The 19,987-nt window shown below is 39.6% G+C and overlaps 5 protein-coding genes across 7 annotated transcripts; 1 reads left to right on the top strand and 4 right to left on the bottom strand.

Moving 5' to 3' along the window:
- The first annotated feature begins 1,007 nt into the window (after positions 1-1,007).
- Positions 1,008-3,072, top strand: LOC147288595 (AP2-like ethylene-responsive transcription factor SMOS1). The gene is made up of 8 exons (XM_086240610.1): positions 1,008-1,243; positions 1,361-1,443; positions 1,577-1,585; positions 1,711-1,799; positions 1,920-1,993; positions 2,096-2,146; positions 2,244-2,320; positions 2,438-3,072. The coding sequence occupies exons 1-8, from the start codon at positions 1,008-1,010 to the stop codon at positions 3,070-3,072; spliced, it is 1,254 nt and encodes a 417-aa protein (XP_086096736.1).
- Positions 3,073-5,243: 2,171 nt separating this feature from the next.
- LOC147288594 (uncharacterized) lies at positions 5,244-5,939 on the bottom strand. The gene has a single exon (XM_086241072.1). It carries the CDS (start codon positions 5,937-5,939, stop codon positions 5,382-5,384), a length of 558 nt encoding a protein of 185 aa, XP_086097198.1. The 3' UTR covers positions 5,244-5,381.
- Positions 5,940-6,022: 83 nt separating this feature from the next.
- LOC147288593 (uncharacterized) lies at positions 6,023-7,417 on the bottom strand. The gene has a single exon (XM_086241073.1). The coding sequence runs from the start codon at positions 7,415-7,417 to the stop codon at positions 6,023-6,025; it is 1,395 nt and encodes a 464-aa protein (XP_086097199.1).
- A 933-nt stretch (positions 7,418-8,350) lies between these two features.
- Positions 8,351-11,577, bottom strand: LOC147288592 (uncharacterized). 2 transcript variants are annotated; one of them, XM_086240615.1, is made up of 9 exons: positions 11,340-11,577; positions 11,011-11,244; positions 10,724-10,910; positions 10,499-10,596; positions 10,247-10,352; positions 9,745-9,962; positions 9,527-9,569; positions 9,169-9,419; positions 8,351-9,020 (listed from the first exon to the last, which is right to left on the bottom strand). In XM_086240615.1, the coding sequence occupies exons 2-9, from the start codon at positions 11,223-11,225 to the stop codon at positions 8,600-8,602; spliced, it is 1,539 nt and encodes a 512-aa protein (XP_086096741.1). In that variant the 5' UTR covers positions 11,226-11,244; positions 11,340-11,577; the 3' UTR covers positions 8,351-8,599. The 2 variants fall into 2 exon arrangements, with proteins under 2 accessions (XP_086096741.1, XP_086096740.1); XM_086240614.1 differs by having other exon boundaries at positions 11,011-11,577.
- A 120-nt stretch (positions 11,578-11,697) lies between these two features.
- On the bottom strand, positions 11,698-15,332 carry LOC147288591 (V-type proton ATPase subunit d2). 2 transcript variants are annotated; one of them, XM_086240616.1, is made up of 11 exons: positions 15,240-15,332; positions 14,899-15,117; positions 14,086-14,206; positions 13,705-13,812; positions 13,498-13,600; positions 13,251-13,331; positions 13,057-13,142; positions 12,893-12,952; positions 12,750-12,798; positions 12,271-12,405; positions 11,698-12,139 (listed from the first exon to the last, which is right to left on the bottom strand). In XM_086240616.1, exons 2-11 carry the CDS (start codon positions 15,077-15,079, stop codon positions 12,008-12,010), a joined length of 1,056 nt encoding a protein of 351 aa, XP_086096742.1. In that variant the 5' UTR covers positions 15,080-15,117; positions 15,240-15,332; the 3' UTR covers positions 11,698-12,007. The 2 variants fall into 2 exon arrangements, with proteins under 2 accessions (XP_086096742.1, XP_086096743.1); XM_086240617.1 differs by having other exon boundaries at positions 15,218-15,310.
- Between the last annotated feature and the right edge of the window lie 4,655 nt (positions 15,333-19,987).

The raw sequence follows: 19,987 nt of genomic DNA, 5'->3' as shown, positions 1-19,987 counted from the left end.
GACAAACATTCCATATTCCATTTCTTTATTTGTGGAGACAACAAAATGCAAGGGCATTCTGGAGTGTTCTTAATTATACAAAGATAAACATGGTTTGTTTTGTTTTGTCTTGTCTTGTTTAATTGGCATAAATTAAACTAGCTAGCTAACCACTCGGTATCAATGACCAAAAGTCAGAACATGCATTGTTTTTTATCTTTTATGTTTGTTGAGCTTAATCAATTTCATGCCAGCTGCCGGAAATTTGTTCTGCATGGACCAAAGTTGTAACTAAAATCGTTTACTACTTCTGGGGTAGAGGGGTAGTTTCCTCCTACAACAAAGTTGCAGAAAGAGATACCTTTCTATCTTAATTTGAAGAATAAGAGTAAAATGGGGTTTCAAAAATCTATGGAAAAAGCTTCAGACACCAAACGTTTTCTTAAATTTTAGACAGTTTGGATGTCATGACATTATCTTAATTGTCGAAAATAAACGAGGTTCAAAATGAAATCAAACAAAATTTTGGGATTTATTTTCATGTTAGTATATTATTACTCGCAGTAAACATGGACACTATTATGCATTATGATGACTATATGCATTATGTGTGTACGGAACAGAAAATATCACTGAATGGACCAGAAAGCCCTTCTTGCTATGCATTGAAACTGGCATAAGCTTCATAGCCTCACACATGTTATGCACTGGCAGAACTAAACCGCGCGGCCATATGAGCAAATCCAAAACCACATGGAACCATATGAATTTGGGATCTTTGGGCTTACCAAACAGGGTACGGACCATGGAATTTGTCTCAGTCTCTCAAATACTTCGGTTTCATCGTCTCCTTTGTTTACTAATATAATAACAGTTGTAGCAACAAAAAACAAAACAGCATAAAGCCAAAACAAGCACACTAGTTATATATACTCAAGCACTCTTCTTTTCCAAGCAACCACAGCAAGTAAGTACGACCACAGAAAGAAAGAAGAGAAGTTAAGAATCCAAGTAAGGACACATAAGAGATGGAGTTGATGATGGTGAAGAACGAAGAGAACCCTGGGAGGCGTCGCCTGTCCACAGCTGACCGTGAGACTCAGGCATCGCGGTGTGTCAAGAGAAGGCGAAGAGACCCAGTTGCAGCAGTAGTTGCAGTTACTTGTGACAATAGCCAGAGTCAGCAGCAGTTGACACAAAAGCCAGCTGATCAAACTTCTGCTACAACAACGAAGAGAAGTTCAAGATTCCGCGGTGTCAGCAGGTTTGAACATAAACAAAATCCAGTGGTTTATATATGATTGTTTAATAGGCAGAACTTTCTTTCTTGATTCTTTCCTTTGTAAAAATATTAAGGCAAACTGATTATGTTTGTTAACAGACATAGATGGACTGGTCGATTTGAAGCCCACTTGTGGGATAAGCTCTCCTGGAATGTAACACAGAAGAAGAAAGGAAAACAAGGTAGCTAACTGTTATTGTTGCATTTCACTTCACTCTCTTCATCTATTGCTTTTCCTCTGGATACTGACATCTTCTTTGGAATTTTGTGTTCTCTTTGTGTTGCGCTTTGAAATGGATTTTCCGGACTGAGCAGTTTACCTTGGTGAGTACCTTTTTTTTTTTTTTTTTTTTAGATTGAGTTAGTGTTCAGTTTTTCGATTATATTGCTCATTCTGTTATGGAATTATAGAGAAATGAAACATATTAATCTTATTCTTTGTTTCTCAGGAGCTTATGATGAAGAAGAATCTGCTGCAAGAGCATATGATTTAGCTGCACTTAAGTACTGGGGAACTTCCACTTTCACCAACTTCCCAGTATGAATATCATCACCTACATAATATGGAGTGTTTAAAACTCAAAACAAAGCTTTTTTCCATGCCCTTAGAAGTTTAGCATGAAAAAATCTGATCTGACTTTGATGCTGCTATTTACAGATATCTGACTATCAGAAAGAAATTGAGATCATGCAAACTGTGACAAAAGAAGAGTATCTGGCCTCATTAAGAAGGTAGGACTGCATACATCTTTTTGGTGAAAAGACTTCCACACTCAGAAATTTCTTTGGCTACAGTTTCCTTGATAATTAAAACTATATGTTTCTTTGTTCCAGAAAAAGCAGTGGCTTTTCAAGAGGTGTATCCAAGTACAGGGGAGTTGCAAGGTGACATTCTTAACATTTTGATGATCAAACCAAATCCTTTAAAAACTTACAAATGAAAAAACAGTATCTAAATATTAGTTTGGCACATATTTTGCAGGCACCATCATAATGGTAGATGGGAAGCAAGAATAGGGAGAGTTTTCGGGAACAAGTACCTTTACCTTGGCACTTACAGTAAGTTATTGCCATATTTGAATATTTGTGAGATAAGCTTTGTCATAAAAGAGGAAATTGAAAATCATAATGAAGAGAATTTACACTTACTGAGAAATGTGTGTTTTCTCATTGCAGGTACCCAAGAGGAAGCTGCTCGTGCTTACGACATTGCAGCGATTGAGTACAGAGGGATCAATGCTGTGACCAACTTCGACTTGAGTTCTTATATAAGATGGTTAAAGCCAAAAGCTGACATCCCACTTGCCACTCAAGAATCAGAGAAAATCACTGAGATTCAGAGCATGCCATTCATGGCCAACAACTACACCCCAACAGAGGAATCCTCCTTCTCCCACACAAACCCTTTTGCCTCTGATTACTTGCACTCTCCTCAAAAGCAAGAAGTATCCTGCAGCAACATCCCTCTTAACGCTGGTAGCAAGTCATCCTCTCCCACCGCGCTTGGCCTCCTCCTTCAATCTTCAATATTCAGAGAAATGGTTGAGAAGAACTCGAATTTCTCGGAGGATGACAGTAGTACTGATGGCGAAGAACAAAAGAACCAACCGCAGGTTGGCAGTGACGACGAGTATGGAGGAATTTTCTTTGAAGGAATTGGCGACAACCCATTTGTTTGCTCTTCCAACAGAGATAGCTTAGAGCTTCAAGAAAGAGAGCTCCTTCACTCCCCATGGAACACCATTACAAGCACCATTTTGCTCAATCAACCAACAAAAGTAGATGCCTCGGACTCTCTATTTTTCTTCTAAACGCATGCAAAACACTGAGAACAGAACTTGTTCACAGGGAAGAATTTTGCTTCACTTGTAAATAATCAGAACTAGCGCATCAATTTATAGAGCATGAGATTGATGCTGCATACCGATGTAAATTAAATCACTGTCAACCTTTACATTATGCATTGCTTGCATGTAAACTTCGAGTATATAGTTTGGGGAATGTAATGCTTTTCCAACTCTTTTGGATTTTCCATCTCAGCTTGATTTAATTTATGCCTATTCGATTGGGATTAATAACAAGAAAAAGAAAGAGGGCTGCTATTTGCACACACTTTTTTTTCTTTTTGCACACCCTTTTTTTTTTTTTTTCTCCTACACACCTCACACATTTACCTCAAATTCAAAACCTCTCAACACACACCCAACCCATTACCAAAATACCCTCATTTCATTACACACCCTATCCTTCTCTGTCAACACACACCAGCACACACACCCCCATCATCTCTCACAAGCTCTCCCTTTCTCTGTCAACACACACGCACCACCACCTTGCACCCCGCAGCACCAACTGGCACCTCCCTTTCTCTTTCTCTCTCTCTCATCTTCTCTGAATGGCGCACAACCACCACCACCATCACCTTCTTCTTCCCCCTACCTGAGCCAAAACAGCTGCCACCACCACCACCACTTCTTTTTTCTCTCTCTCTCTCTCTCTCTCTCTCTCTCTCTCTCTCTCTCTCTCTCTCTCTCTCATTTCCTCTCACCTCTCGCCCAAGCAGACAAAAAAAAAAAAGGTGGCAGGTGGTTCGGCACTGGTCTGCCGAACCACCTGCCACCCTTTTTTTTCTTGCTATTTGCTTGGGCGAGAGGAGAGAGAGAGAGAGAGAAGAATGTGGTAGTGGTGGTGGCTGTTTTGGTGGTGCAGGGGTTGGGGGGGTCGGTGCAGGGGCTGAAGGGCTAGGTGGGTTGGGTGGAGGGGGGAGGCTGGAGGGGGAGGGAGGGGTGGGTGGGTTGGGTGAGGGGGTTGAGGGGCTAGGTGGGTTGGGTGGAGGGGCTGGCTGGGAGAGGGTTGGAGAAGAAGAAGAAGAAGAAAAAAAAATCAGGGGAAGGAAAAAGGTGTGCAAATAGTAGCACATCCATACGTTCATACCCTCATTTTTTTTTCATACTGAGATAATCCATCCAAAAGATCTCTGAATTGCTCATCCATACGTTCTCAATTACTGAGATGGAAATTTGCACTTCACTCCGAGATGTGCAATTCAAAGGTAAAATGATGGTTCTTGTCTAATAAGGAGCACAATTTTTCTTTAGTAATTTGAACTCTGTTTTCTATTTCATTTTTATTCCTATGGTATGGTCAATTTCTGCACCAAAAACTTCCTTTCCAATTATTTCAACTCTACTTATTATTTATTCTCTTTGATCGGCGAAAACCCAGTGTTCATATTAGGCTTTAATTCTAGTGGATAGAAGCGCTGTTGGACATTCAAGGAAGGAAGAAGAGCTTCTTAGGCTAGAAGGCGGGGTTGCTCATTCTTGCTGGGCATCGGAGTTTAAAGCCGAAGGGGGCGAGAAAGAACTCTTACTATTGGAAAATGGCATTGTTGCATTGAATGAGCTAAGAAAGTTACATCAACTCTATTTATGTACGACATGAAGAAAAACATGAACATGGACCAAAAACAAACTCATTGTTACATGAAAAACAAAATTGGGATATCACAACTTACCCAACTCAAATAGATAACATCATGGTAGAGGCTTTAAACCATAGAATATATGTTGGCGACATTAATATGACAACCCCCCTAAAGAATCAGTCACAAAGAAGACTCATCATAATTACTTAAAACAGCCTAAATGGACTCAACATACAATCAATGTATAATTAATACACATTCGCACAATCTATACACAAACATGACTGGAGCACCACAAATTGCATGATGCCACATAAGTTGTTCACAAGGTAATAACAGCTGCAAGTTAAACTTTCAAGTTAAGAAAGAACATACATGAACAATTTTAGTCAGGATAAAGATGGTTCCCATGGAAATCAATCTAAAAAACAATTAAGAAATAACCTCTTAAAAGTAACACAGACCATAGAAGTCCTCTGAACTGCATACCATTAGTGGTCAGTGATGAGATCACAGGTTGCAATTGGCAAATATTACGAACTTGAGAGATAAACGGGAAAAATAACAACTCAAAATGCAGTAAAGTTATGAGAAAATTGAATACTAGTTCCTGGCCTCTGACTCATGTCCATTACAGAAATACAAGTGTAGTATTGCATTCAAAGGATACAAAATCATTTCCTCTAAAGAGCTTCAAAATTGCTTACTTTTATTTCTGAAGAGTTTGTCTCGTTTAGAATTAATATAAAAGAGAGCAACTAAAACTACTGCAGACATCGAAATTGTTGCCCATGGAAATGGTGGATCCTTGAAACACACAAGGGATGCCTCCAATTCTTGGGAGGCATGATAGACAAGAGAGTGGATGGCATATAGGTCGTGATCTGAGGACCTCAAATAATACAAAGCCATCTCAAAATCCAAATGTGACAGTGCAGAGACTGCTTTGTCCAGCTTGTACTTGAACAAGTTCCACCTTTGTACGAACTCAACATATCGATTACGCTTAAGCAGCTTTCTTTCCCCACCATGTGCAGCTATGGATTCGAGAACATCAATAGCACTTGATATGCTGTGATTTAGTGATGTCAAAAGAACATTTCTCCGAGCAGCATCCTTCTGCACAAACGATAATGATGAAATCTCAGAGAACGGCCCAAATGGAGTCTGTCCAACACTCCATGTGTAATCCACCAAGGTAGTATTGTGCCTAGGGCTCCACAACATATGGGTTGGCGACACTCCCCACATACTCTGTAAAATCGAACCAACCAGAGGACGCTCAAGCTCCCTTGTCTGTGTAAACACATGACGACCATTACAGCTATAATCACTCACAGTCTGGTGTTTCTCGTCCTCACTGCAATAACCATATCTCTAAAAGCAACAGTTTGGTGATACCTATCGAGCAGCAACAGCATATTGTAGTCCAAATCAAACACATAAACAGGAAGAACCCTACCATACTCCTCCTCAGGTAACCCCGCCACCCTTCTAAACTCCTCAGCCGAGTCAGACAATATCTGATGCAATCGCTTCGAGTCCAAATACTCACTCGCAATCAAAGTATAATTATCAAACAAGAACCTGGACGTAAACGAATTAATAGACCTAGAAATTGCAAACGAACAGAGCGAACACTCAGAATAACTTACCCTATAAGTCTTGAAACTCAAAGACTGATCACCCAACAACAAACCATTCTCATTGGCCTCGTCCATAAACGTCCTCTCAATGGATTTCCAATCCAAACTACTCGAATCCTTACCGCTCTCGGAACCAGAAACATGTATAAACTGAACAATCAATGAATCCTCAAACTGAACAGGAATTCTCAAAGAGGGCACAAGAAGAACCTGGTAAGCACTCCAAACCAAGGAAGCCAATTCGGCAAGCAACCCCTTCTGGGACTTGGGGCGACCGTGCAACGCCGCCAGAGGATGAAACTCGCCTCTGGGCAAAACCCCATCACCCGAAAGAGCCGGGCCGTAATCAACAGGGCCAGCACCCAAATCAATCCATATGTACCTGTCTTTCCCGGTCCAAATGGACCCCAAACACTTGGTGAAAGCAGGGGAGGAGTCCCCAGATCCATAGCTATAAGCATAAGGCTTGGATTGGGGACCCAAATCTAGAAAATACAAGTAAACTCCATGAACGGGTTTCTCTTTCTCGAAGTCCTGCTTGATGATTTGGTCAATAGTGTCGTAGGGGATGGAGAGGAGTGGGGATCGGAGACTGGAGGTGGTTTTGGCGAGTTCGGAATTGAGGGTTTTGGAGAGGTGGGAGGCTAGAGAGGGAGAGTGGGAGACGTCAAGGTGGAGCGTGTGTTTCACGGAGAGGCGGTGAGAGTGGGAGGAGTCGAAGGGGGTGATGACGTGGAAGTGGTTGGAGGGTTGAGAGGCGGAGAGGAAGGAGGAGAGGAGGGAGGCGGAGGAGGAGGGGAAGGAGGAGCCGACGAGGCGGACGTGGAGGGCGAGAGGGACGGAGAGGGAGAGAAGAGAGGAGATGAGGGAGGGAGGGGAGTGAGAGAAAGGGGTGGAGTGAGAAGAGAGGGAGTTTTTGAGGGTGTAGGAGAGAGAGAGGAAGGAGTCGTTGGAGGCTTGCCGGTCGACCCGGGATTGCTGGGTCAGGAAGGTGTCTAGGCCGAGGAGTGGGGCTGAGTTGCTGGTGGCGATGGTGGTGATTAGGATCAGGAGGAGGAGAGTGGTGGTGGTGGTGGTGCCCATGGTGGTTTTCGAGGTCTCTACTCTCTAGTGTGGACTGCTTGGGGACTAAAATGGGGAGAGTGGGGTTTGGTGGACTAATTGGCAAATGGGCTTTTGGCCAGTGGACAACGGATACTCAACCCAAGTCTCAACTCTCAAGTGCTGTGGCCTGTGGGGTGGAAAAAGTAAAAACCAAACTAGATGACTTGCTGATCAATAAAACAAAGGGGGACTATTCAGATCACCCAAAATCACTGTGTTGATCACCTTCTCATTTATTTGCCTATTTTTTCCTATTTTGCCCCTGCATTAAAAAAAAACTCATTTTTCTAATTTTGGCTGGCCACCCATCCCCACCCTCTCCCCACTGACGGCGCGACCCCACCCCTCCCCTTCGCCGGTCGACCCCACTTCTCCCCATCGCCGGTGCAACCCCACCCACCCCGATCTCCTTTCTCTCTCTCTCTCTTCCCTCTCTCTGCCTCCTTACCTCACTGGACCACCATAGGTGGCCGGCGCGACCCCCGATCTGGAGGTCTATGGGGTCGCGCCAACCACCTATGGTGGTCCGATGAGGGAGGGAGGCAGAGAGAAGGGAGATCGTGGGTGGGTGGGATTACGCCAATGATGGGGAAAGGTAGGGTCAACCAGCGATGGGAGGGGTGGGGTCACGCCGGTGGCGGGGAGGGATGGGGTTGCACCGATGGTGGGGATGAGGATGGGTGGCCGGCCAAATTGGAAAAATAAGTTTTTCTTTTAATATAGGGGCAAAATAGAAAAAAAAAATAGGCAAAAAAATTGAAGGAGTGGTCAACTCAATGATTTTGAGTGGTCTGAATAGTCCCATAAACAAAAAAAGTCTATTTTTCTATTTCTCCAAAGCCTTTGGTGTTAGCTAAATGGTGAGGAATGGTAGAGAAATGGGTTAATAATATGGTGGATTAAGGGTTGATCACTTCTAAGGTAACAAAAAACACTATAATTTTCTCTTTGCGCTGTCTAAATGGAGCTTAATTTCGCAGTTGGATTATGGATTACAAAACAGACTAGAAAATAGACGTATCATAGGCTGCCTGTTCAGTGAAGGAGGAAAAAGAAATGTTAACAGTAATAAGACACTTTTTAGTTTTTTTGGTTCCATAGATGATGTAAAAGATCCCACTCGAAAATGACAATATAATCAAATGGGAAAAGGAAAAGGATTTACTGATAACTCTGTACAACATACGCATTCTCTGAGCTATCAGTATCACTGAAAGATTGTGCATTCCAAAACTTTGCAAGATGGTCATCTTCACGATTAATGGCAGGAAGAGAAGCATTGGTGAAGTCCCTAAAGCATATTAGTCCCTCATAAACATTGTTGGCACTGGCAGTAGCAATTCGACACCCATTTACAGCCATGGCATAACACCCAATGTTGGTTTTTGCTCCACAACCACAATCCAAGGAATTAGTTAGCGAACCAGTGTTGGCCTCCCAAACATTAACATAAAAATCGTCTGTGCTTCCTGTAACTATTTTGTATGGATCCATGTGCAAGAAAGTCACCGGCGCTGTGTGTCCGTCTAACTCAGCTATTGGTTCTGAAATCAGGTTCCTCCTGATATCATAAAGCATCGCTCTGCAGCATTATCAAAATTATGATTACAACATGTAGATTGAATTTGGTTGTCTCAAAATTCCAACTAGAAGACTAGCTTGGCCTATTCTTAGACATGCCACACTAGGTTCATGAACTCAAGTGAAACCAAGTAATTTGCCTGTCATACCTGCCATTACTGCCTATGCAGAATAAAGATTTTGAAGGCGTAGCCTCAAAAGAATACAGCTTTGCGCCTGTTGCAGCAGTGATAACTTTTTGCATTGTCCTCAAATCAATTGCAACAATGGAGGAACCAGCAGCAACATAGAGCAACTGTTCATGGCACTTCATGTTTATAGGGGCACCAGGAATAGAAGTCATTCCCACACAGCATCTAGAACGAACAGAGGATGATGTAGTTGTATCCCACACCCTCACCTGCTAGGAACTACAAACATGAGAAACCCAATGACAAAATGACAAAACAGTCAAGAGGATGAACATATCTTATAAGAGGGAAGCATTGAATGGATGATTGAGAATACCTTAGAATCTTTTGAAATGGTTACCAAAAGAGAGGTTTTGTGCCTACCAGGTAAGCAAAAACACATAGATCATTTAACATATTAGACTGTGAACTCAAGAAGTTTTGAGTACCAAAAATTTAAAAAGATATTAAACAAACAATGAAGACACCATGTTTATCTAGTTTTACTGAAAGTAAATATAACTACATTAAACTCCTCAAGGGACCAACACATACCCAGCAACTGACATCAATTTGATGGGCTTTTCGTGCCCATAGAAAGTAGCCTTTAAAGCTTGTTGGCCCCGTTTACCACTGGAGTTAAGAGACCAAAGGCGAACAGTGCCATCTTCCCCTCCACTTGCCAATACTTTTCCAGTACCATTGCCCAACAATTTATCTGACAAGGCAGAAACTGGGCCAGTGTGACCTCTAAAACATCGTTGGCAAGAACCCTGTGAAGAAAGAATGAGATTAGAAGCTTTGGGAGTTTACAAAAGAAGCAAACAAGTGAAACAGAAACTAGTGATAATCCTAATACAGAAAAATAATAGCCGACAAATCACATAGAGAATCATATATTACAAATTCTAGGTGTTTGTTATATTGGTTGAGAGCAAAATATTAGGAGCCAAAGTCAAGTCTGAATTAGATTAACAATGAAAAAACCAAGAATGAAGGTCAGGAAAAGCCAAAAAATATAAGCTTATACTTAAAAGCTTCTTAATTCATCCAATACCTTCCACCATAGCCGAATGGAATGATCAGAGCTTGATGTTACCAAAACATTCTCTTTTGTTTGTGTTTCGCTTCGATATAAAGACGTTTCATTAAGTGGAAACAGCCTGCAGTTAGTGTCAAAATTCTAGAATTGAGAAAACACAGTAACAAAGTGAATAAACAGGAACAACAAACTTAAAAATGAGAAAGAAATTCCAAACAGAACACGCATATAATAAGCGGAACAAGAAAAACCACACGGGATGCCCACCTCATACAAGTAATTCTTGCGGTGTGACCACTGAGCGAGTCAGGTAAATGTCTTTGAGTTAACCCGTTATCAATCGGTATCACTTGTATTCGTGAACCCTAAGTAACATACAAAAATACAATGTCACGGTGGACATAAAAGAAAGTTAAAAATGCCCAACTATTCAAACTCAAGAATTCATGGAAGAAAATGTTGGCATTGCATATAGTCATATTATATACATACCTCACAGAAGATTATATCATTCTCGTCCAGTAATATGTCGTAAGGCTTTGAAAATGTACAGATATTCGCGAGAAAGGGATCGACAAACTTGAATTGCAGCAATGCCGTACGCCTACATAAATACGCATCCCTCACCCCCGACGTTTGTGAGGCAGAGGTGGAAGGTGTTTGCTGCGGCCAACACTCCCTGTAGCAAATGAATTTGGAAAAAAAAAAAAAAAAAAAAAATCAGTGCACAAATAGATATAGAAGTGGAGGTAAGGAATTGTTATGAAGATGAAAAGGACCTGAACCAACGTTGCCAGATAGAGTCGGAATAGGCCACTTTTTTGAGGTATTTGCAGGTCATGGCCATGTTGGAGAGGTCCTGGAGGCTTAGGTAGCTCGCGCACTGAGCCAGAGAGTCCACGTCCAGGTCCGTCATGCTTGTTGCCGCCGACGACGAACTCTGATTCTGGTTCTGACTCATTGGCGGTGATGATGATGGTGATGGCTCTTCCATCGGAAACGACAATCAAACCCTAAAATTTGGAGCGAAGGTGAGAACTGATCAACGGAAACTGTATAAACGACTATTAGATGAAGGAAAAGAAGCGGTAAACCCCATATGTCATACAGTTCGTTCCGTTAACAAAACTCCATGTCGTTTTCACCATGTATTTCCATGTAAAATTGGTTGGCTTTACACAGGGGTCTAAGCTCTTTTGGGGTTTATGATACCCAAACTCATGCAGTTAGCATGCGAATAGTGGTAGAAAACTTATGTCTTGTTTCGTTGTTAATTTTCATTTTCATGTTCTTCAATGTGACTCTGTCTTCACTCTACAGCCTCCAAGAGTTTACAATAGTCAATAGGCCACCAACAGAAAGTGATTTACCTTATAAAAGCAGGACGCAAAATACTAATTAAGTTTTCAAATTCACCATTGTTACCCTCACTTTCAACCCAACCTGTTAACGTTATATTGTTAGAATTAAATTAATCATCTATTCAAAGAAAAGAATAGCTACTGCTACCATATTAGATCTTCAATTACAATATATGAATTCAATTCAACCCAAACAACATAAACACATTCGATTCAGAATTTAAGACATCTTCCCTCTAAAAGACCATTGGAATATATTCCAAAGTACTTATTTGGACGGCCCGATATTGCAAACAATGCAACTGAACCCACCTCTACAATTCATTTTGTGGACAAGATGGGGGAGGAGATATGCAGAAGATTATGCAAAAGAACAAATGATTATCTCTAATGAACTGTTTAAGTCCCAATCCCACTAAAATATGAAGACCACACTGTCATGAACTCTGGACTTCTGGTTCTGAGCCACACACTCAGATATCCACATCAAATTTCTGATCTCTTGCTCCCTCAACCTCATGTATGCAAAGAAAACACCATAATGAAACTGCAGGTCAGGGAAAAAAAATGTTCAATGACTGAGGATAAGTGAACTAGAAAATGAAGATAAAACTACCCTTAATAGAATGTGAAGAGCTATGACATAGGATATCGCTGCACAGAAACTGAAAAACAGACCTGTTGCTCAAATGCTAAACAAAGCCTTTTCACCTCCTCTTCATAAAATGCCTTGTCAAGCATCTGGCTCTCACCATAGGATAGTTTTGAAAAAATAGACTGATAAGGAGGATATTTTTCCATGACACCACGAACCTACAACACCACCCAAGAAGATGGCTTAGACAAAAACACTGCTATAACTTGAGAATATTAAGGAAACATGAAGGAGTGAAGATATACATAATAAGCTGATGTTGGTATTCCAAAGAATTCCTAAACTAAATATAAGGAATTTAAGTATGGGCAGAAATTTCTTCAGACTTCTGATATCATGCAAAGAATGCAAACAATGTTGTAGAATTTCAACTTTCATTGCTCTTTTCCTTGAAGCATATCATAATGGAACAGCAAATAACAAAAGGCCTTCAAGAGAAGATGGACCAAGAGCTGGAGCACCTTTGAGGCAAGTACTAAACCAATTGAAACTCACAGCATACCTGATCAATGTCCTCACAGACAGCAAGTTCCTCATGTCCATAAGGATAACTGTACAACATAGGCAAAAAGTTGTCAGAGATAGTAAGCTAGAATAGAACATACTCTACAAAGTCAAACAAATCAGGATGATCGAAGAGCTTACAGTAAACCAAAGCTAGAATACAGTTTCCTGCGATCATCTCGAGTAAGCTCAGTTCCAATGCTGCATGGAGTGAACATCAATAGCATGAGGCCATGAAAAGAATGTTAAAACCATAAGAAACTACGACGTCACAAATGCTTGTCAACAACTCAACAATAACATACCTATTTATGGAAATATTGACAGCCCTTCTGTCTGCCTCAAAAGCAAGCAAGTCAGACATGATCTCTGCTGTGGCACCACCTAGTTTCTGTCCATAAAATCAAAAGCAAATTGATGAGAAAATACAAAATATTTAAAAAGAAAAACTTCACAGATGAAAATAAATAAATATCTTCATTTAGAAATCAACAATTACCTGACAAAACCTGTAAAAGTCTTCAAGGTATGCCTTGTAAAGAGTGTTCCTCATTATTTCAATATTCATGTCATCCAGGTCCTGAAAAATGAAACAAGGAACATAACAAAATCAAAACACATTCGAACGTCAGAAACCTTCAACAGGAATCCACAATACTGATGCTCCATTATTGTTAACGATGATTTGAAAAATCTTATCCATCGAGGCCAAAATGACAGAGAAAATAAACATCACTAATTTGTACCTCAGATGTAATACATTCAGAAAAGTAAGGAGCAAGTGGTGTGTCAACAAGCACCAGTCTGTAAAGCTCCCGCATATTCTGTGCTACTGCCAAGGTAGCAATACTGAGGAGACAAAAACAAAGAATCAGAGAATATTTTACAAGACTTATGGAGAAAAATGGGGTGAATAAATCAAAGAAAATGAAATAACTATACGAGGATGATACCTGTCAAACATGCCCAAAGGGTGGCATTTTTCCAATAGTTCCTGAACATCTCTCTCATGCAACGTTCCAGTTACAATCAGGACAACATTGTCTATCATGTGACCATATCTGGATGAAGCATAGGAAACAATATATTTTCAATTACAACTCAAATTTTAGTAACAAATGATCATAAAGTTCACAAAAGCCTATAATTTCACACTTCATAGTGCTCCTCCTCCTCCAGCCTTGAATAACTTTGAACAACATATTTTCTCATATTCTAATGAATACCAAATAAATTACAAAAATCTAGCCAATACTAGTGCGGTAACTAGAAACTCCAAATAACTTTGAACAAAAATAAAAATAATGAGGCCATAAAGAGACAGAGCTACATACGTAATATATTCCAAAAAGGTTGACAAGGGCTCTGTGGCTTGGCATAGCATGTGCTTATACTCATCAACCAATTTAAGAGTGCACTTTTCCACAATTGTAGTTGTATGCAATGGGGAAGGTTCTGCAAGCAAATTATCAAATAAGCTAAGAAGAATTGGTGACTTCAAACACACATACGCAGAGAGAGAGAGAGAGAGCAATCAATATATGTGCTTAAAGTGAGAGATTTCAAATCTAGAATTATCTAACTTTTTTCCAATAAGTTGATCGTTCTCCCTTCAGTTTCACACAGTCCAAATCACACATGTAGTATTGGAACACCTTAATTGTCAAGCTCTAATATACTATGTTTATTCTGCATTTGCAAATGAAATTATACAATGTGTCATTTTAAATTCACTCTCTAAATCACTTCAATCCATAACAGAAGTATCAAAGTCTTTTATTTTATGTTTTTATAGCATTTGATGCAAACAATTCAAACTAAGCAGTCAAATCCAGATCCCTCATATTAAAACATGTCCAAATGCAACCTAATATATTTAAATACTGGCATAATTTGCGAATTCAAAGGCATACCGACACCAAGCTAGAATACAAGCATTGCTCTTACTAGTTCTAAATCAACAACACCGACACCGAATCAAAGCCTAATTTAACCTAAAATTCAGATCAATATCCAAAATTCAATTTTCAATTCTGTTCAATTTCCACAAGTAAGAAACAGATGACTCAACGAAATGAACAAATTAAGAAGACAAAAAAAAGGAGGAAAGGGAGCAATAAAGGAGAGAGATAGAGAGCAAAACACACCGTTTTGGAGGTAGGGGCCGTACTCGGTGGCAGAGAGGTGCATCTTAATATCGTCGAGGGTCTCGCACTGGCACAAATTGTTGTAATCAGCGGCGGTAAGAAGGCCGGCGCGGTGTCCGCGCACGATAGCCTCTAAGTAGCCTCCATGAATGTTGAAGGTCATCGCTTCGAACCCGTACATTTTCTTGATCGAATTTACGCGATCTGCCACTTGCCGATCTGAAATTGGAGAGATTTATGAGAGAGAAAGGGGATGATCAAGCACCAAAAACCCCTTCTACAGAAAAATAATTGAAAGAAAAAAATTGAAAACCCTAACGATGCAGACGGAGCTTAATTACAGGGTTGAAGAAGGTGATGACGAAGAGAGACAATGCTTGGTAATAGGAAGCTTCAATATGGGACAATTCAGATTCAGAAAAAACCGATCTGGTTCATTATTAACGGGTCTAAATTACATGATTGCCCTTTTGATTGGTGGCCCGTGGCGGGAGATAGTTTGGGCTGGTGGTTCCATTTTAGGCTACAAGTTAGGCTCTGTGGGGCTTCATATAATGGACTCAGGCCTAAGTAGGCACAACTGCTCAAGCCCATTAGCAATGACCCATCACTGGGCCCAAGTAGCTGCTTTTCAGGGCAATGAGAGGTTAGTTGGACCGACAGGGTTCAAGGTAGGAGATAGTCTCTCTCTACAAATTTTGATTGGGGTTTTGAGGTTTCTATTGGTAGCTCTACAGATATGATATAAGAATTGTACAAATATAATATAAGAAGGCTACCAATATAATTTAAGAATGGTACAAACATAATATAAGATGGGTACAAATATGATATAAAAATGATATAAGAAGTATGGCTAATATGAGAGACAACACATCTAAGAGTTTAATTTAAAACTAATACATGATTGAAGTAAATTCAACCCTTCAATGTGTTGTTCCTCATATTTTTTCCCTCATGTTAGTTGTAATGATGATATACAAAGAGAACAAAATGAAATGCCTTAAGGTATAAATATAGTATAAGAATGATACAAAATCAAATGTACTTGTACGAATATGTATTTTTAGGTATATCATGTTTGTACCTTTAGACATATCACAAGAGTATACTCTTTTTTTTTTTTTTAACAATCAACTGTTTGAACTCATAACTTTTTCTTAACGAAAAAATAATTGAATGTCGTCTACTATATCAAACAGTTATTGATTTTTTTTTCTTTTCTTCACTTTGAAATGCCGAAATAAATTGGTCTTTTTTTTCTCCATATCAATTTATTGAAAAGAAGTTAAGGGATTACAAGATGGTCCTGATGAACATGGGTCTCCAGCCACGAGGGGATCCATGAAACCACTAAATAATGCATTAGAAGAAAGAGCAAAATGGGTGAGCAGATTGGTTTATTTTCTCTATATATATAGCAATAATGAAAATAATTAATTTGGAATCCTTAAATTAAGCATAATAATTTTTTGGCACGCGCTCCGCACAGGGACGGATCCACTTTATAGCTTGGGGGGTCAAGCGACCCCCCAAATGGCAGAGCAAGAAGGCGACGAGTCCTGACTGAGCAAGAAGGCGACCCCCAGCGAGAAGAACGGTGACCCCCCTACCTGCTCGACGACCCCCCCACCTGCTCAATGAAAGTCTTGGGCGAGATGCTGCAGCTACAAGCTTGCAAGTCTGCAACTGCTGAGCTTTTTTTTTTTTTTTTTTTTTTTTTTTCTGTTTGTTGCCTAATCAAAACTACGTCGTTTAGGCCAGTTAATTAAATTTTTTCTAAGCTTCCTACTCAAAACGGCATCGTTTGGATCTAGGAATTAAAAACAAAACACACACCTGCTAAGTAAATCCTCAGCCCGTGTGCCCCTCACATACCCAACCCCAAGTCCCCAACTCTTCTTCTTGAACCAAATTTCCCAAATCCACACAGACCTAACCCACCCCCCACTACCTGCCGCCGATCCCTGGTGCCCGCCTCCCCCACCACCGCAACCGGTCACCTGCTCGGTCCCTAAAAAATTTCGCTGCCGCTTTGCGGCGCCAAACTCCACCTAACAATGACCCCCCAGGATTTGGATCCTGGATCCGCACGTGTTAATTGACATTTTTATTGTGTTTTTTTTTTATTTTGTATTTTGTTCTTAGTTTTTATAATTTTTTATTATTTTCTTCACATTTTAAGGTGGTTGAATATTTTTTTAATTTATTAAATTTTATTTTAATATTTATATTTTATAATTATATTCTTATTTATTATGTTATTTTTATGAGATTATTTATTGAACGAAAAATAATTTAGACAATTCAATTTTTAGTAAAAGCTGTAACATCAAACTCCTTTAGGGCCATGTGTATAATCATATCAACTAATGGACGAATTTGTAGGGCTGGGTTTATTTGCCAACTTACCGAAAAATACCGACTTCCGACCCGATCCGATACCGACGGTTCGGTATTTGTTCTTCCATTTTCGGTTTCGGCCACCGACCGATCTGTGCCGGCAATATTCGGAGTCGGAGCTGGTATTGAAATACCCACACCGGTGGTATTCCGATACCGAAACAATACCGAGCACATCTCCATTCTCCTCTACAATCTCCTCGTCGGTGGCCTCTCTCCTCTGCAATCTCCTTGCCGGCCTCTCACCTCTGCACATCTCTTCGCCGGCTTGAGAGGAAATGAAGAGATGTTTACAAACGTTTACATCCCGTTTTGTTTATGTGGCTCAATAGTCAAGGCAATTTTCTAGTACAGTAGGAAGATAAGGATTGAGTGAAATAAATGTTAAACTTAAAGTTTCTTTTGGGAAACATAAACAGGATGTGGCTCAAGATTGAAGGCCCTATATTATTTAGTTTTATTTATTGTCTTTCTAGAAAATTGGTCCAGTTGTTGGGAACTTGGGATAGTGTTTTAGTGTTTAGGCGTGCACTGTGTATTGTGTTTTTTTATATTCTGCAACTTTACTGTCCTCTTTGTAACCTCTGCAACTTTACTTTCCTCTTTGTACTGTGTTTTTTCTTATTCTGCTATTTTGCTATTTTCTTTCTGTTTGGTCTTCTTCATATTTTGGTTTTGTGATCTCCCTCTTCGATCCACTTCCTCCAGAAACCAGCTACCCAGCACCTCTCTCTCTAGTGCTTAGTTGCTTACTGTCGAGAGATTGAGAGTGAAGCTGGCTGCTTACTGTTCGGTATTACCAATACCATCCGAAACCGTATGATACCGTACCGCACCAATAATTGCGGTTACCACATTCCGGTGGTACGGCATCGGAGCTGAAAAGAGAGGTTCCGATCTCCGTCGGTTGGCAGGCGGTATTAAAGGTTCGGTACGGTTACCGTACCGTTCCCACCCCTACGAATTTGTATCCTGGCGTTGAGTGTGTGAGTATCTTGGGGTGAAGGATTCGTCGCGGGCCTTCTTGAAGTTGGCAAGACAGGATATATATAATTCAAAGTTCAAAACCTATCTCCTTAAGATTCTCGAAAATCATTAGTTAAATGCTCAACAATACCTTTAATTTATTCTTCCATTAGTAAAATTTTACTACCCCATATTAAAGGACTTAAATAAAATAAGAATAGCGATTATGCAAATAATTTCCACGTACCGGCCTTGGAATTAAAGTTGCCAACTGTACTCCAACTATGGTGCTGGTATGATTATAATAAATACCATAATCGTAGTACTGATCGAATTCGAATCTCTTGTTCTGGGAAACCAAATATTATAAGAAGCGTAGCACTGTCTCATTCTCATCTTACACAACATCAATTTTGAGATCATATTAAAATTAAGGCCAACAATATATATGTATATAGCTAGTGGGGTGGTCTTAATCTCTTAATTAATCTCAACCTTTCTTTGTTTGCCACGTAAAATTAAACGAATTAATAGATCACGTGACGAAGGAGGTTTACCATGTGGGAGTCGTAAGCCAGATTTCATTGGCCACGCGACCAGAAGAAGGTTTGAAGCTTTGGGCTGTTGGAAAGAGGGGGCTGAATGTAATTATATAAATTAACTGAGGCATTATACAAAATTTGCAAATTGCAATGGGGTTGAATTGTTATTTGAGAAAGTAGGAGACCAAAATTGTTGTTAATCTTATCCATTTGTTTTTATAGAAAATTATGATTAAATATCAAATCTTAATAATTTTTTGATATATATAACATAAAAATCATCTAATATTTCAATTGAACTATTAAATTTAAATCTAGTTTTTAAATTAGATCACAAACATGTTGGCCCTTTTGATGTGAGCTTTTTTCATTTAACATTTTTGTCATTTGCCCCACATATGATGGATGTTAGTTAAAATTTATAAGGTTTTGACAAAATTGCCCTTAGCTTTTATATTATCTTAAAAATTTGCTAATGTAGTCTCAATTTCACATTTAGTTGTGACTGTACGACACTCACATTTAGTTGTGACTAAACGACAGTCACATTTAAGTTGTGAGACAATCACAGTTAAATTGTGACTCGATTGATTTTTTTTTTAAATACAATATAGTATAAATTAATGTAGTATTTGTGATGTAATATTATTTTTATTTTTTTATTATAGTGGCATGTAATGTACTATTTGTAAATTATAATACATTTTACTTTATTATTTTGTTTAACTTTTCAACTTGTATCTAATTTAAAATATTATTTAATTTTGATATCTAAACTAAAATGTTATTGAAATTTAGTAGTTAAAATCAATAAATTTTTATTTTTAATGTCCACGTCAGAATCCAACTATTGAAACCTACGTGATGTCATGAGAAACTGCCACGTTGCAGCACCCCCACCCTGGGTGACGTCTAGAAGGTCTACCGGAAGTGGTCACCATCAGGATCAACTGCCACACGGCCGGCGGCCCACCTCACACCACTCGAGCCCATATCGCCTTGTCCATCAGAACCAAAATAGATAATAGATCAGATCGAAAAAACTGAAAAAGCTCAAAGATGAGAGACCCAAGACTCGTTAATATGTGCATGTTCAATTAGATCTATCGAGATTCGAGGACCTTATAAAGCAAGAAAACGAAAGCACATATAAAGCTTGTAATTTGTTTGGAGTAGCC

Source organism: Dryas octopetala, chromosome 4, assembly GCF_963921425.1.
Source record: "Dryas octopetala chromosome 4, drDryOcto1.1, whole genome shotgun sequence".
Taxonomy (NCBI): domain Eukaryota; kingdom Viridiplantae; phylum Streptophyta; class Magnoliopsida; order Rosales; family Rosaceae; genus Dryas; species Dryas octopetala.
The sequence above is the reverse complement of the archived record's forward strand: the minus strand, read 5'-3'. Positions and strand labels throughout refer to the sequence as shown.

Bases quoted from the DNA above. Each gene is read 5' to 3' on its own strand.
- LOC147288595 (XM_086240610.1), top strand. From the start codon at position 1,008: ATGGAGTTGATGATGGTGAAGAACGAAGAGAACCCTGGGAGGCGTCGC. The intron at 1,244-1,360 runs GTTTGAACATAA...GTTTGTTAACAG, and splicing joins AGATTCCGCGGTGTCAGCAG to ACATAGATGGACTGGTCGAT. The intron at 1,800-1,919 runs GTATGAATATCA...TGCTATTTACAG, and splicing joins CCACTTTCACCAACTTCCCA to ATATCTGACTATCAGAAAGA.
- LOC147288594 (XM_086241072.1), bottom strand. From the start codon at position 5,939: ATGTGGGGAGTGTCGCCAACCCATATGTTGTGGAGCCCTAGGCACAAT.
- LOC147288593 (XM_086241073.1), bottom strand. From the start codon at position 7,417: ATGGGCACCACCACCACCACCACTCTCCTCCTCCTGATCCTAATCACC.
- LOC147288592 (XM_086240614.1), bottom strand. From the start codon at position 11,225: ATGGAAGAGCCATCACCATCATCATCACCGCCAATGAGTCAGAACCAG. The intron at 10,353-10,498 runs GTGGGCATCCCG...CACTAACTGCAG, and splicing joins GCAAGAATTACTTGTATGAG to GCTGTTTCCACTTAATGAAA. The intron at 9,963-10,246 runs GTATTGGATGAA...CTTTCTTCACAG, and splicing joins CCATTCGGCTATGGTGGAAG to GGTTCTTGCCAACGATGTTT.
- LOC147288591 (XM_086240616.1), bottom strand. From the start codon at position 15,079: ATGTACGGGTTCGAAGCGATGACCTTCAACATTCATGGAGGCTACTTA. The intron at 13,601-13,704 runs GTATCATCCTCG...TTGTCTCCTCAG, and splicing joins CCTTTGGGCATGTTTGACAG to TATTGCTACCTTGGCAGTAG. The intron at 12,953-13,056 runs GTATGTTATTGT...CACTCCATGCAG, and splicing joins GTCAATATTTCCATAAATAG to CATTGGAACTGAGCTTACTC.